General features: G+C 61.1%; 3 protein-coding genes across 8 annotated transcripts; 1 reads left to right on the top strand and 2 right to left on the bottom strand.

Annotated features, from left to right (window-relative positions):
- Positions 1-221: 221 nt before the first annotated feature.
- RNF207 (ring finger protein 207) lies at positions 222-5843 on the top strand. 5 transcript variants are annotated; one of them, XM_027631642.1, is made up of 18 exons: positions 222-294; positions 768-958; positions 1044-1176; positions 1265-1409; positions 1493-1574; positions 1652-1727; positions 1811-1936; positions 2058-2104; positions 2233-2305; positions 2379-2447; positions 2573-2641; positions 2759-2871; positions 3906-4095; positions 4184-4369; positions 4452-4503; positions 4591-4708; positions 4777-4857; positions 4936-5098. In XM_027631642.1, the coding sequence occupies exons 2-18, from the start codon at positions 768-770 to the stop codon at positions 5096-5098; spliced, it is 1914 nt and encodes a 637-aa protein (XP_027487443.1). In that variant the 5' UTR covers positions 222-294. The 5 variants fall into 5 exon arrangements, with proteins under 5 accessions (XP_027487443.1, XP_027487442.1, XP_027487440.1 ...); XM_027631641.1 differs by lacking the exons at positions 222-294; positions 4936-5098 and adding an exon at positions 5749-5843 and having other exon boundaries at positions 746-958; positions 4591-4685; XM_027631639.1 differs by lacking the exons at positions 222-294; positions 4936-5098 and adding an exon at positions 5749-5843 and having other exon boundaries at positions 746-958.
- ICMT (isoprenylcysteine carboxyl methyltransferase) lies at positions 5593-9310 on the bottom strand. Its single transcript, XM_027631645.1, has 5 exons — positions 9074-9310; positions 8842-8930; positions 8594-8763; positions 7721-7938; positions 5593-6934 (listed from the first exon to the last, which is right to left on the bottom strand). The coding sequence occupies exons 1-5, from the start codon at positions 9296-9298 to the stop codon at positions 6752-6754; spliced, it is 885 nt and encodes a 294-aa protein (XP_027487446.1). The 5' UTR covers positions 9299-9310; the 3' UTR covers positions 5593-6751.
- Positions 9311-9863: 553 nt separating this feature from the next.
- On the bottom strand, positions 9864-14821 carry ACOT7 (acyl-CoA thioesterase 7). Of its 2 annotated transcripts, XM_027631643.1 has the most exons (9): positions 14591-14821; positions 14022-14178; positions 13421-13512; positions 13173-13287; positions 12697-12711; positions 12078-12164; positions 11396-11512; positions 11018-11202; positions 9864-10429 (listed from the first exon to the last, which is right to left on the bottom strand). In XM_027631643.1, exons 1-9 carry the CDS (start codon positions 14804-14806, stop codon positions 10325-10327), a joined length of 1089 nt encoding a protein of 362 aa, XP_027487444.1. In that variant the 5' UTR covers positions 14807-14821; the 3' UTR covers positions 9864-10324. The 2 variants fall into 2 exon arrangements, with proteins under 2 accessions (XP_027487444.1, XP_027487445.1); XM_027631644.1 differs by lacking the exon at positions 12697-12711.
- Positions 14822-15143: the final 322 nt, after the last annotated feature.

Below are 15143 nucleotides of genomic sequence, written 5' to 3'. Positions count from 1 at the left end.
GGTGACCCCCCGCTCCTCGGGTGCCCCCTCACCTCCTGGGGTCCATCCCCAGGCCACGCGGATGCCCATGTCCCCGCAGCCTGAGTGGTTCCGTGTCCCCACACCCCGGGGGCCGTCCCTGACACGGGGCCCCGCGCGGGGCTATTTTTGGGTCGTGGCGTGGCCGCCGCCCGGCGGTGCCAGGGGGCCCCACGTCACGGGGTCGGCCGGGCCCGGCATCGCTCTCATTCCTGCCGGACAAGGGGAGCAGCGGCACGGCTCGGCTCGGATCCCCCGGCCCACAGACGGGGACAGGTAACACCTTCACCTGCCCAGAGCGCCCCGGGAACTCCAGCGTGTGGGGCACCTGGCTGCCCTCCCTGCCATTGGAGCGGACATCCCAGGGCAGGGGACACACCGTTGCAAGGAATGCTCCCTCCGGGGAGACACTCAATCCCGGAGGATCCCCTACCCCTGTCCTGGAGGATGCTCCGCTGCAGGGAATGCTCCAGTGCAGGGGACACCCCAACCCAGGGCATACTTCTGCTCTGGGGACACCCACCCTGGGGGATGCCCCACTGTAGGGACCATCCCACCCAACCCTGCAGCCCCGCGGTGCGGGGGGAAGGGGCGTGTTTGGGGCAGCCTCGTGCCATGCAGCTCATAACCTAAAAATAGGCGGCAGCTCCCGCGGCAGGACTCGTCCTTTCCGTGGCAGCCACGGTGCTTGTGCAAAGCGGTGCCACGCGGGGCCCCCCGGGCGCAGGGCTCTGCTCTCTGTCCCGCAGATGGCAGGCGGCATTTTCTCCCCGCTGGGGAGCTGCTCGGAGCTGGAGAAGGCCAACTGCCACCCGCTGGTGTGCCTGCTGTGCCACGAGCCCTACCAGCACCCCTGCCTGCTCGACTGCTACCACAACTTCTGTGCCAGCTGCCTGCGGGGCCGCGCCAGCGACGGCCGCCTGCGCTGCCCGCTCTGCGGGTGAGGGACGGACCCCTGCTCCCCAAAGCTGCCCCGCCGGCCCCGGGTGAGTGTCTCCATCCCTGTGCCCCTCCTGTCCCCACAGGCACCCCTCGGTGGTGAGGGGGGGCACGGGACTGCCCCCCGTGGACCGGCTGCTGCAGTTCCTGGTGGACAGCTCGGCCGACAGCGAGGAGGACGTGCAGTGTGCCAACTGTGACCGGCGCTGCGCCAAGGCGGTGAGGGCAGCGGGGCAGGCAGGCGGGGGGGGGGACAGAGGACCCCCACCGGGGCCATACCCACCAGCAGCTGTGTCCCCTCACACAGGAGCTGGACACCATGTACTTCTGCAACACCTGCGGGCAGCCCCTGTGTACCCCGTGCCGTGAGGAGACCCACCACGCCAGGATGTTTGCCCGCCACGAGATCGTGTCCCTCTCCAAGCGCACCAAAGACATCCACAAGAAGTGCCGTGAGTGCCATACCAGGCTGCCCCACACCGTACTGTGCAGCACCATGCCCTGCCAGGCTGCACCATGCCCCTGTCCCCTGCAGCGCTGCACGAGGAGCCCTACATCATGTTCTCCACCGAGAAGAAGTCCATGCTCTGCATCAACTGCTTCAGGGACATGCAGGGGTGAGTGGGCCCGGTCCCGTGCCCGCCCTGTGCCCCGTCCCACCCCGTCCCACATGCCCTGATGCCCGTGCCTGCAGGGAGAGCCGGGCACACTGCATCGACATCGAGACAGCGTACATGCAGGGCTGCCAGCGGCTGGACCAGGCGGTGATGGTGGGCAGGACCGGGGGGTGCGGGGGGCGGTGAGGGCAGCGGTGCTGTCCCCCACGCTGCAGCCGCCCCGCCGCCCCAGGCAGGCAGTGAAGGAGCTGCAGACCTCCACACGCGAGGCCATCGTCCTGCTCAAAGCCATGATTGAGGAGGTTCGCAACAGTGCCAGCGAGGAGGAGGCGGCCATCAACTCCCTCTTCGGCCGCATGCAGGTGTGAGGCAGCACACGGTGCCCTGTGCCCACGGGTGCCCAGCCTGTGGGCACGGCGGAGCTGAGGCAGAGGGAGGGGACTGGGGTGGCTGCAGGACCCACGGTGGCTGTGCTGTTTGCAGGAGCAGCTCTCCGAGAGGAAGAAGACGCTTCTGAAAGCTGTGCAGAGGTGAGGGACCACAGGCTGAGCCCCCTCCCAGGGGTGTCTCCCCTTCCCGGGGTGTGTTGGGGTGCCTGGGGGGCCGCATGGCTCCCAGGTGCCATGGAAAGGCTGTGCCATGCCCCGCTCTGCTGCAGCCAGCATGAGGAGAAGGAGAAGGCATTCAAGGAGCAGCTTGCACACCTCGCCTCCCTGCTGCCCACCCTGCAGGTAGGGCCCTGCGTCGGGCAGGGGTGTCCTGACCCCCAGAGCTGGACAGTGACAGACCCACTCACATACACAGGTCCACCTGGTGACCTGCTCAGCCTTCCTGAGCTCTGCCAACAAAGCCGAGTTCCTGGACCTGGGCTATGTGAGTATTGCCAGTACTTTGGGGTGGCCAGAGCACCCTGTGGCAGTGCTGAGCTCATGGGCAGGGTGCTTGGCACCCCTCACCATGCCAGGCACCCCTCACTGTGCCTCACCACTGCCTTTCAGCAACTGATGGAGAGGCTGCAGAGGATTGTCAAGCTGCCACACCGCCTGCGGCCGGCCCAGACCAGCAAGGTAGAGGACCCCTGCCACCCACCCCGGGCCAGGTCCCTGCCTGCAGCACCCCACAGGCAGTACCAGCTGCAGGCTCTGCCCTGGCCCTGGCCCTGCTCACCCCATCTTGCCCCCCAGATCAACAGCGAGTACCGGGCAGAGTTTGCCCGCTGCCTGGAGCCCCTCCTGATGCTCAGCCCCCGCCGCTCCGTGGTGGGCAGTGCTGGTCCTGGCATCACTGGCACGAACATGTGAGGTGCTAGGATCATACCCAGGGCGCACGTGCCACTGTGTCCCCTGCCATGTGCCATGCTGCTCAATGCCCTTGGCATCCCATGCCAAGCTTGCCCCTGCTGATGCCCTTGAGCCTGTCACCTCAGCGGTGGCACGGGGACAGCGCGGACACAGCTGCACTGATGAACAACAGGCAACAGGGCTTCGAGTGACGCTTCTGGGAAATGGGATGGGCATCAGCAGAGCTGGCAGCTGGGGAGCCTCACCCTGCTCCCCAGCCCGGCCCCTGCCACGGTCCCTGGAGGGCTGTGCCCCCGCTCCACGGGTGCTGCACTGGGGCCCACCCGCTGCGCCACAGCCTCTTTGCCCATCACTATTTTTATCAGAATTTCAGGGAAGTGCCCATCCGTTCCTCGCCTGGGATATATTTAGGCCTGTTGATGTCACAGCAGCACTGGCCCTGCCAGGCCCTCCCGGCCGGAGAGGACAAACGGGCACTGCTGCCCCATGGGGACCGCTCCTCGGCCCCGGCTGGGCTCGGCGCCGCAGGGTGGCTGAGCTCCTGGGGGCTGCTGGCCCCGGCACGGGCAGGGGGAGCACGGCGCTGCACGGTAGGACCGATGGTGGTGGGCAGCACGGGGAGGCCACAGGATGGAGGGGACACAGAGGCAGTGATGCCTGCCAAGGGGCCAGGAGATACTGGTGGTGAGGGAGCGAGCTGCATCCTGCCCTTTAGAAACCGGAGCATGCCGACCTCAGCTCCTGCCTTTTCCCTGCTGCAGCTGGTCCCAAAGCCACAGGGATAGGGAGAGCAGCCCACAGAAACATGATTTTTGGGGCAGCATAGGGCACCTCTGACTAAGCCCCTGCATTTGGGCTAGGGAAGGGATATAGGGGTGAGGGAAGGGACATAGGGCATTGGCACATCCCCAGGCTTAGCAGGGCTGAGGGGGCAGTGGGGCTGAGCTGGAATTGAGCTGACAGCATGGCCCCAGCACCTCTCTGCTGCCACTGCTCACCTGCAGCGTGTCACTGTCACTTCTCCCTGCAGGCTCCCTGGTGGCCAATGCTCCAAGACCCTCATGGTGCCCGGCTGTCCCCCCTCAAGTGACAAAATGTCCACCAGCCCCATGGTGAGGAAGCCGACGATGCACCGGTACATCAGCACCAAGGTGCTCCTGGCCGAGGGGCGTGAGACCCCCTTCGCCGAGCACTGCCGCAACTACGAGAACACCTACCGGGTAGGGAGTGCAGGCTGGAGTGGGCTGAGGTGGGGCAGGAGGGGCCGGGTCAGTGCTGCTCACGTGGCCCTGACCCCCGGAACCACAGATGCTGCAGATGGAGATCCAGGGCCTGAAGGACCAAGTCCAGGAGCTGCATCGCGACCTCACCAAGCACCACTCACTCATCAAGTCAGAGATCATGAGTGAGATCCTGCAGAAGTCCCTGCAGATGGACGTGCAGATCGCAGCTCACTACTCTGCCGTGGAGATGATGCGCAGCGTCTTCGAGGAGGTACGGCTGGCACGTCCCAGTGGAGCGGGGCCCCTCCATGCCACACTGCTGCACACTGCCCAGCTCCCTCTCCTCCTTCCAGGTCTGGGAGGAAACTTACCAGCGGGTGGCAAACGAGCAGGAGATCTATGAAGGTACCGGTGACCCCACTCCCCCTCCCTGAGCCCCCTGTGCCAGTGCTGGGGAGCTGCTGTCCCCCAGCCCACCTCTCTCACCCCCAGCCCAGCTCCATGACCTGCTGCAGCTGAGGCAGGAGAACAGCTGCCTGAGCACCATCACCAAGCAGATCGTGCCCTACGTCCGCTCCATCGCCAAGGTGAAGGAGCGGCTGGAGCCCAGGTGAGGGGCGTGGGGGCTTTCAGGGCCAGCGGGGGACACAGCCATGGCTCACACCCATCCTGCTGCAGGCTGCAGGAGCCCCGGGAGCCCAAGGAGGAACAGGCCCAGATGCTGCTCAAGATCTGCGACAACAGTGAAGCAGTGCCAAGGTAGGTGACAGCAAGTGCCAAATTCCCCCTGTGCCCTTTCCCAGACACTGACACTGCCAAAGTGCCTTCCCTTCCCAGGGATGCCTCGCCGAGCAGCAAGGAGGGGGCTCCAGCCAGCCCTGGGGAGGGCTGCGCGCCTGATGGCACCCCCAGAGACCCCTCCCCGAAAAGCAAAGATTGCTGCAGGGGCCAGCAGAAGAGCGGGGCTGAGAGCACTGCCCAGAAAGAGCCAGCACCATAGAGCCCGGCACTGGGCACGTGGCAGAGCCACTGGGCAGAGCCGTGCCTGGGCTGCTGACCAGCTCCTCTCACCCTCTGCCATGAGCCAGGGCAGGAAACAGGCCAGGCACCCATGTCTGTGGTGCATCCAAAAGCCTCAGGGGAACCTGGTTCTGAAAAACTAATTGTCTTTGTGCTCTCCCTCATGTGTGTTGGAGTGAAATAAAAGGGCACAAGTATTTGTGTCCGCGTGGTTCTGCGGCACTGACAGAAGGGATCTGCTGGCTTGGGGTGTCCAGCTGCTCCTAAAACCAAAACATTTGCAAATTATGGGGGGAGGGGGTGGCAAATACCAACCCCTGGTGCAGGGCAGAGGCAGGAACACACAAAGTCGTGCCTCAGTGCTACAATGGAGTGTTCTGAAAACCTACCGGGAATTATAAAGTAAGGATTCCAGCTTCCATGCCACCAGCACCTCGAGAGACCTTCAAATAATCATCAGACAGAAGTTGGCAATGTTTTCTCTTGGTTTTTTTTATAAAAAAAGAAAACCCAAGCCCAAACCCAAGCCATTCCCACCAGTGCCCCTTCCTGAGCCATACCGCAGCGCCTTCCCCACGGAACACCACAAGCTCCAGGCGTGAACTGACAAGCAACTCATTTCCATTCCAGCAAGGAAGAATAATGCAGAACTCAAGGAAACAGTGAACCTCTTTGGTATATAACGACAGAATAAGTTATGCCACACAGCTCAGTGGGAACCATTTCAAAATGGTTACATTTAAGAGTGTTAGCTAGCCCAACTCTTCTCCTGGTTGGAGATTTCCCTAGGAGCATCTCCTACTTGCCCCGACATCCTGGCTTTTGCCCAAAAGAGCAGGTGAGGATCTCGGGTGCTAAAGCCCTTAGCAAGCCTGGCAGCTGTGGTTCTTTCCCAACCCAAAATCCTGGGACCTCTGCAGGACAGAGGTGGCCTGGCAGGATAGGAAGCAGCGTGATTTGGAAGCGGGAAGAGGGAACAGAGGTGGCGGCAGGAGGCAGCGGCTGCAGCGATGACTCTGCATCCCCAGCAGCAGCTGAGGGAGAAGGAGCAGACTCAGAGGTGCTTGGATCTCTCCCTGCGGATGCCAAGGCCCGGAGAGATCCGAGTGGTGCCATGCTGCCAGCGCTCTGAGGGCGGGCAGAGCCGGAGGCTGCTCCCATGGCCACCCCAGTGCCAGTTCAAGGAGTCGGGCCCGAGGAGGTTAAAGCTGCAGCACTGGGCTCACGAGGTCGGAAAGCTTTAAAACTGAATTATGCAACAGGAACAATCTGCTGCCCAGCGCCTCCTCTGCCCAGGGCCCAGAGGGCAGAGCTGCTCTCCAGCAGAACTGGTCCAGAGGCATTCCAGGACAATTCAGCTGCTGCAGGCAGGACAATTCATTCTCTTTAGGGTCGCTACAGGCTAAGTTATCTGGAAGATCCCTGAATGTGCAATGAAGGGCTGATCTTGAGGAGGAGGAACGAGCTTCTGATCTGCAAGAATCCCGGCAGGCTGCCCAGTGCCACAGCCCTCCACCAGCTCCTTCTGGGTGGTTGGGAAATACCAACAGGCACATCCCAACACCGATGCCACGCAGGCACCTGGCACGGCGGGAGCCGGGCGTTTGCTCAGCCAGTCTGGTTTTCACCTGCATTACAGTTCCAATTTGACTCCTTTAATAAAAGGGAGACCCGATGGCACCTTCCTTTTGTACTCCAGGTACTCTTCTCCAAAGAAGTGGATGAGTGTGATCTCCTCCTCCTCGATCCGCTCCCTGAAGAAGCGCCAGGACGCCAGTGCATAGCCAACCACACAGATGGGATTGCAGAGCAACACCTGGAACAGAGGCCACTAATGAGTGTCCCCTCGAGAGCCTGAGGCTGCCCCATCCCCACAGCTCATCCCACTCCGGTAACATCGCCATGGACTCTAAATGCTCTCCAAAAAAAGCTCCCAACAACCCTTGTGAAACTTCATAAATACTAATTTCTCCCCAGAGAGAAGGCAGCGGTGTGCAGGCAGCAGGCAGCTCCTGCTGCCCTGGCTCTCGAGAGCTCTGTGTGCCAGCCTTACATCTCCCTCCAGAGAAACAACCCAATGCCAGCTCCCAGCCAGCCACGAGAACATGTGGCTACGGCAGGACTGAGCTACAGCTCAACCACAGTTGGCCAGAGCTGACCCTCTAGCTGGGGCCCTGGGCACTCTCAGAGGGAGTTTCCTTGCTCTTTGGTACAGGACTGGTGTTTGGCAGAAGCCAGGTTGAGTTTGACTGCTCACCGAAGGCATTTTGGCCACAGGGATACAGGAAACTCTGGACACTAGCTTTAGACCAGCAGCAGATCACGTCCCAGGCTTCCAAGGGGGTTCTGGCTCAAACCTCAGCCCCACCACCCCTGCTTATTGCACTGAGAAAATTAAGACAATGGGATCTTCTCAAAGACTGCATGAGGCAGGTCAGTCAGGGATTCCTGGTTCCCTGTGTGCCCGTGGGAGGCAGCAGAATCAGTGCCCAGGGCACCCATTCTGCAGAACACTGTCTGCACCCATCACGGCGTGGGCAGCATTGAGAGCAGAGAGCTGGGTCACGACGCGAAGGTATGTGCACCATGTTAGATGTGGTACCTGTGTTCCAATGCTCCAGTAAAACCAGCCCACGTAGGACGGGTGCCGGAACCACCCGTACACCCCACTGGTCACCAGGGTGTGGGTGTCGGATTTCTCGTTCTGCACGATGTGATTGAAGTTGGAGCCGGCTGTGAGCATGGCTGCCTTCCTCAGGCAGTCCCCCACGATCACCATCAGCAGCCCCACGGTGCTCAGCCAGGTGATCTGCTTCAGCTCTGTGTGGACAGGGAGGGGCACAGCAGGTTTGCACAGCTCTTGTGGGGGGGTGTGGGGGCTGCTTGGGGGGTGGGCTTTGCCCCCCACTCTGAAGCACAACGTGTGGCAGCAGCAGCCACCCAGCAAAGAGATAAAAACAGCACCCCCTGCCCGGCGTCAGCACAGCGTCAGCACGGATTAACCCACAGGGCCTGGATTTAGGGGCTGAGCAAAGCCAGCACAAAGCACAGCCAAGGGCATGCTGGGGCTGTTATGAAACAAGAAAGGGCAACAGCTTCCCTCTCGCAAAAACAAGCAGAAGAACACAACTAATTTGCCCCAGGTTGGGCAAACAGCAACAGTTTTTGCCAGTCTGATTTTATACCTGGTCAAAAGACAACACCCAGGTGTACTCAAAGTGTTATTCTTGTACCAGTAAGGCAGGAAAGGGCAGAAGACCCCTTAGCCTGGCATCTCAGGGTAAAGGGGAGATCTCCAGTGCCCCCCAAGACCCAACTTGAGAGGCTTTGAGCAAAGAGGGATTAAGGTCATGGTAAAGCTGCTCCAGGAGTGGCAAGGGACAGTGAGCCAGGGGTCACCTACACTTTGCTAAGGGACAGGTGGGACACAGGCAAGACACGTGCAGCCAGGCAGAGCCAGGGAAGGGTGGCTGACCTGGGAAGAGGAGCTTCTCTAGCGTGAACTCCACCCAGGAGGACAGGGCAGCCAGATTGTACTCGAAGCTGTGGTTGAGCAGGAAGGAGTCCAGTGAGAGGCTGCGTGGGTTGTTGATGGCTGTCACCAGGTACTCCGAGTAGTGGAAGAGGGAGAGGGAGCACATGTACCTGCGGCGGGAGGGAGGGAGGGAGGACAGGTTTGGCAGGGCCAGGCAGCGCGTCTGCCCGGCCTGGCCCGTCCCTTACCATCCGAAGTGGCGCCAGGCGGAGCGGCCGGCGCTCAGCAGCACCCCGCAGCCGAAGGCAAAGCCCAGGAAACAGGCCCGGACGGCGATCTGCAAGCACAGGAAGGGGAGAACGCGCTGCCGCCGCCGCTCCCCGGGCCCGGTGGCTCCCGATCGCCGCCCCCCGGCACCGGGACCAGCACCGGCCCGTCCGCGGCCGCCCCCCGCCCCGTTCCCCCGGGCCGTCCCCGCACCTTGTACAGCGGCCGCGGGTAGAGCAGCAGCAGCGCCGCGTTCACGCCGGCCACGTGCAAGGCGAGTGCCAGGCGGCCGCGGAGGCCAGGGGCGGCCAGTAGGGCGGGGGACGAGCCGAGCAGCAGCGGCAGCACCGCCACCGAGGCGCCGAGCAGGAAGGAGCCGAGGCTGGCGCGGCCCTCCCGGCCCAGCCGGCCCCGCCGCGCCGCCGCCGCCGCCATCATGGCGGCCCCGCCCCGCCCGCGTCGCCCGGGAAACCACCGCGCCGCTCTCGCGAGAGCTCCGCCCCAGTCCCCCCTGCAGCGACGCCGCTCTCGCGAGAGTCGCGCTGCGGGCGTGGGCGGGGACAGCGGTGGGACCGTCCGGTCTCGCCGCCCCCGGCACCGGCACCGCGGCCCCACAGCGGGGAACGGCCCTGCCCGGACCTGGGCGCTTCTGGACACTGCCGGGGATGGTGACCACCACCGCCCTGGGCTGCCCCTTCCAGTGCCCGAACAGGGAGAACATTGTCTGATATCTGATCTGCACCTCCTCCAGGCCGCTCGCTGCAGGCACGGCAGAACAGATCGGCCCTCACCTCACTATAACCTCCTTTCTGATAGTTTGTTGTTTAATAGCCCAAACCGGGACACCCATCCCGGCAGGAACTGCGCAGTCCCGTTAAAAGAGCCACGCTTCCTTAAAACCCAGGGCGGGAGCACACGGCACCACTTGGGGACGTGGGTGGATCCTGGGGAGGCGGGAGTGGGGAAAAGCATAATTGTTTGAAATAAAAGTGTCAGCCTTTCATTCCAGTCAATGAAACAGACTTTATTAATGCCACAGGGTTCCTTAAATAACTTAGATGTGCACAGAGAATTACTTAGAGATGTCACAGACATTCAGTGCGGTCCCAGCGCCGCACTTGCGAAAGCTTTGGTGTGCATGGTAGGACAAACCAGCGAGTTGAACATGGCAGCACAAGGACTCACAGCCCCACATGCCCCCTGAGCCACCGCACGCCTCCATCCCACTCTGGCATGGGGAGTCAAACAGTGACAACAGCTCCGGAGGCAGATGGCAAGTGCCTGGGAAGGCTCCCAGGGGCTCTCAGTGCCACCTGAAGCACGAGGCGTGCGGCGCTGAGCCCACCCAGCAGCGAAGCAGCGGTGCCAGCAGCGGCAGGGGCGAGTGGAGGCATGGACCAGACACAACACAAACGGGAACAACCTGGAGTTTGGCGGGCGCTGGCAGCAAGAGTGGAGGGCAGGTCACTGCTGGGCAGCCTGCTGCATCTGCGCCTGCCGCTTGGCTTTGGTCTGCAGGTACCTGCCCTTCCCTTCCTCAAAGCGCCGCTTCTCGTCCTCCGTCTCTGTCTGCAGCCACAGAGAGAAAGCGAAGCCCCGGTGTCAGCGCTGCAAGTGCTCACAGGAGGGAAATGTGCCCTCCCCCACGGAAATGAGGGGAAAGCTGCCCTCCCTGAAACACGCGCCACGACAGCCAGTATGCTCCTGCACAGAGCAGGAGACCTGCGCCACATCAAATATTAACCAAAAAACACCCCCAGACGGCAGCAACGCATCAAAGCCCTGCCAGGATCAGGGGAGCTAAAAATATGCAGGAGGGCGGGAGTGGGGACATCATGGGGAGCAGGGACAGGGAACATGGGGGCCTCCATCGCTGCTCACAGTCCCCTGCTCCAGGACCTGCACGCAGCCTGTCCTCAACCATGACAAAGGAGAAAACCCCCAACCTCCACACTGACAACGTTCAAAAGAAATAAACAAACAAACAAAAAGAAACCCTGCAGCCTGCTCTGGAAAGTCTCCTTTGTACTCATATTTTTCTGCTGAATAATTCAAGGGAAGAGGATTTGTTGGAAAAAAAGCCTGTTGGGCTCTGCCCTGAGAGAAGCAGAAGAGGCACTGGCCCCATTGGCTCCAGCCTGGGGGCAGAGCTCTTACCAGCAGCTGCGGGACAGGCAGGGGCTTCCCCTCCTTGCTCAGGGACACGTAGGTGAAGAAGGCGCTGACGGCACGGTACCGCTCCCGAGGCTCATCCACAAACGGGTCGGCATCCACAAAGACTTCAATTTCCATGGATTTATTGCTTGTGAAGGTCATGCGCCCCGAGATGGTGATGACACAGCCTGCAAAGCAGAGAGGGGCCAGTGAGGGGAGCAAGAGGTCCTGCATGTTTTATGCTTAAGCTGCGTCTTAAACAGAGCTTCTTGTCACAGGACAAATCTAACAGGGACTAAATTTCTCTGCCAATGTATCCTGAGCACACACACAGGGGAGCCAGGACATGGCACCATGGGTGTCTGCCACCACCCTCGGTACCTTTTTTGATCTTCTCATGGAAGTTGATGGCATCCACCGAGGCAGTGACGATGTTGGTCTTGCAGTGACGGGCAGCCACAATCCCAGCAACCTCATCCATGAGCTTCATGGTGACACCTGGGAGAGGAAGCAGAGGTCCTGTCTCAAGGAAGCTGGTGGGATTTGGGAAAAACCACACATAGGTCAGTAAGGCCTTTGCACGGCCAAAGCTATGCTGAGGAGTCAGACCAGAGACTGAGTCCCAGCTTCAGGAAAACCCAGTACCAGCACAAGGACTCCAGTCAACACCAGGGCAACATCCTCACAGACCTGGCCTGAAGACTGGAAGCAGCTCTGAGCCACGCTGGTTTTGTTTTTATGGACATGGTTAGACATGTGTTGTCCCAGCCCTTGGCAAACTCGCCCCTCCCCTGGCTCACACTGCACATGCCAGCCCGGCAGCAACAGACACTGCCAGCCAAGAGGAAATGACTCCAGCTAATTGCACTCATTGTATGCTGGGTGTTTGTACTCTGGGATTTGCGATCTCAGAGACTATGACAGAACTGTAGGATTTACAGTTTGAGCGTGTCAGTTTTGGGGGCACAGAAACAAAGCTTTTGTCTCAGCTGAAGAAACTCTGTTCTGGGGAAAGGCCACCCAGAGCTGCTGCCGAGTGCTGCACAGGGCAGTGCTCACTCACCTCCGTGCACGAAGCCCAGCAGCGTGCAGTCTGACGGGCCCACCAGGTGGATCAGGCTGGACTGGCTGTAGCCAACAGTGTGTGGCTCTGGTTAGAGAGCAAAGCGAGGTCAGAGCTGCTCGGCTGACACCCGTACGCCACTGTACACCCCTGCCTTAAGTCGTCCAAAGGAAGAAAACGTGGGGCTGGCTTGTGCAAAGCTGAACTGTGTTCAAACCAGAGGCTGTCCCTGACTGCTGCCTCCCTCTAATCCCCACGCATCCATTTTATTCTAGCTCAGCTCATTTGTTTCTTTTCAAGAGCATGAAAGCAAATGGGACTGAACTGGGGCACATGGCTGTACTCCTCCCTCCTCAGCTGAACCTCCCTGACCCTGCTGCACAGAGCCTCCGCTTTCCCTTTGGGGGGAAGACCTCGACCCTCACGCTCCCAGCCCTGGCACATGCTGCTAACCCCTGTCCCGCCACCACCTCAAGGCACCCTCTGACTGCCAGCAAAGGAAATCCTCTCCATTTTCCATCTAATGGGAGATGCTGAAGGAGCTCAAAGCAGGGAAAAACAGCCAAGCCCTCGACCGCTTAGGGGGGGCACCCACACAGCAGGACCCACCGAGCCTTACCTTTTGTCTGCCTGTCTGTGAGCAGGGAAGATAGAGGGGAAAAAAGCATTTGAGCAATTTTCATCCCCCATCATCCCCCCAACATTCCCTGTGTGCCACCTCTCTGCCTCCACCCAAGGACCATGGCCGGGCCTAGAGGCCACCCTTGCCCAAGGCTTGCATTTACCCCTTGCTGAGCAAAATCAGCTCCAGCTGCCCAGGAGTGCACAAGGGATACAAGGAGTGGTGCAGAAACAGGGTTTTTGAAGAGAGCATCCCACCCACCAGCCCCCATGTGGCATCACAGCTGTCCACCCAGCTCTCCTTCTCCTCACACACTGTGGGCTCCAAAATCCCATCCCCATCCCTGACATGGTGCTTCAGAACACACACACAGAGCTACGGGGCCCTGGGGATGACTGGAGTCGCCTCAGGGATCAGTTTGGCCTCCCAGTACTGCTGGGCCATTTGCACTGACCACACACGGCCCGAGTTACCTGGGTTGATGATGGGGAAGATCACGTCGCCGTTTCTCTGCTTAGTTTCCAGTCGATCCAGCTTTTGCTCTTCATAACGCTTCTTCCCCTCGTCCTCCTGCTCCTTTCTTGTGTACTGGAAGGGAAGGCTGGTAAGAACAGGGCAGCAAAGCCACCAGCACAGCCAAGGGTGCTGACAGGGCTGGGTTAGCGCCATTCCCCAGAGAGGCCAAGTTCCAGTTTTGGGGGACCAAAGTGAGCTCTCCTACCTGGATGGGGGGAACCTCAAGGACCTTATTCACGTTCTTCAGGGACAGAGGCACATACCACAACGTCGCCTTGTTTGTCAACTTCTTTGCCCCTGGAGGAGAAGGGGGCAGAAGGTGACAGTGCCAAGGCCAGCAGTGCTGTGTCTGCCACTGATCTCGGGCTGGCCACACACCAGCGATGCCACCAGCACCAGTGGCCCCTCGCCCTGCTGGCTTCTGGTGGGCTTTGGCTCACAGCAGATGTGACAATGCACTTTTGGAAAGGCATCCTGGCAAGTGGAGCTAGTTGCCACAGCAACAGCAGTAAAAGGGCCCTTTTCAGGCCAAACGGGCAGCGAATCAGGGAGGAGGAGCTACGAGCAGATATTGCTGTTCTTCACTAAAAAAGATCAATGGAGCTGTAATCCCCAGGGAGACTGCTTGGCTTCCATTCCCAGTGCCAGCTCTCCCCACACCCCCAGCACTCTCAATAAACAGGTAAGACCTCCCCTCTGCCCAGTGCTGCCAGTGATGGAGTGAAGGACGGGATCACCGCTGTGAGCTCTTGACTTATCACCATTATTCCTGGAGTTTTGGGACACAGCCACAGGCAGCCACCCACCTGTTAAAATGTTTTCAGACATGACGTTGACCTGGACCTCCACGGAGTGCCGGGAGGTGTAGGTGATCTCAGCACTGACATTGGCCACCTCGCCGATGCACATTGGCGAGAGAAAGTCTGTCCGCTCCACCCGTGCCAGTGCAGCCACGCAGGGCTCCTGGGGACAGTGAGACAGCTGGGGTAGTGACCACAGCCACGCCATGTGGGACCGCAGCCAGCGGCTCCCTGGGGCCAGCTGTGCTGGAAGTAGCTCCAGCACTTTAACCTCCACTTTATCAGCCACTGGCTGCACTTCCTTCCCCATCTGTAACCAATGCCCCGACCCGCCCTTCGAGGGAGTTAAAACATTAATAGCAGGGCAAAAGTTTCTGCTCATAAACCACAATTTCAGTGGGATGCTTCCAGCTACTGGGGGAGGCGGGGGCTGGCAGCAGCAAGCCACCAGCAGGGTGCACAGCAGGAGCAAGCACTCCCAGTGTGGGACCCCTGCTGCCAGGATGAATCCTGATATGCAGCAGGATGTCGAGAGTCACTGCCTGAGCCCGGCGGACACTCTGGCTCCTACTTACTCCGGCCTGGGAGTTGCAGTGACGGGTACTGATGATGGCTCCCGCCTCCTCAATCATCTTCAGGATGGTTCCCCCGTGGACATTCCCAGCGATGTTGGCATCGTCCGGGCGCATAATCCTGCCGGGGGAAGGACATGGGAGCTTGAACCCCCAGCCCGGTCCCGGTGCGGCTGCCCGGAGGGATCCCATGGCCCACTGGCTGAGCTGCCGGGCCATGGCTGCCCGCACGCGGCTCCCTGTGAGCGGCGGTGAGAACCGCTCCGAATTACCGGGGGGAGCGGGAGGAGACAGCGCTCCTGTGCCGGGGTAGCCGGCAGCCCTCGGGGCCGCGCCCCGCCGGGCCCCGCTGCGGCACAGGCCGGGCCGGGCACGTGCCGCCGCTCCCGGCGGCCTCCCGGCAGCGGCGGCGGCTTCTGCCAACGCCGAGTAACGGCCCGGCCAGGGGAGCGCGGGATGCCGGGGCAGCTGCCCTCGGGGCGGCCGTGCCCGGGAGCCGCGGGGGCACGGGCGGGAGAAGCGCGGCTGCCCTGCCCGCTCACACCCCCTGCAGCAC

This window comes from Corapipo altera, unplaced genomic scaffold (genome assembly GCF_003945725.1).
Source record: "Corapipo altera isolate COAL_440 unplaced genomic scaffold, ASM394572v1 60489, whole genome shotgun sequence".
NCBI classification, from domain to species: domain Eukaryota; kingdom Metazoa; phylum Chordata; class Aves; order Passeriformes; family Pipridae; genus Corapipo; species Corapipo altera.
The sequence above is the reverse complement of the archived record's forward strand: the minus strand, read 5'-3'. Positions and strand labels throughout refer to the sequence as shown.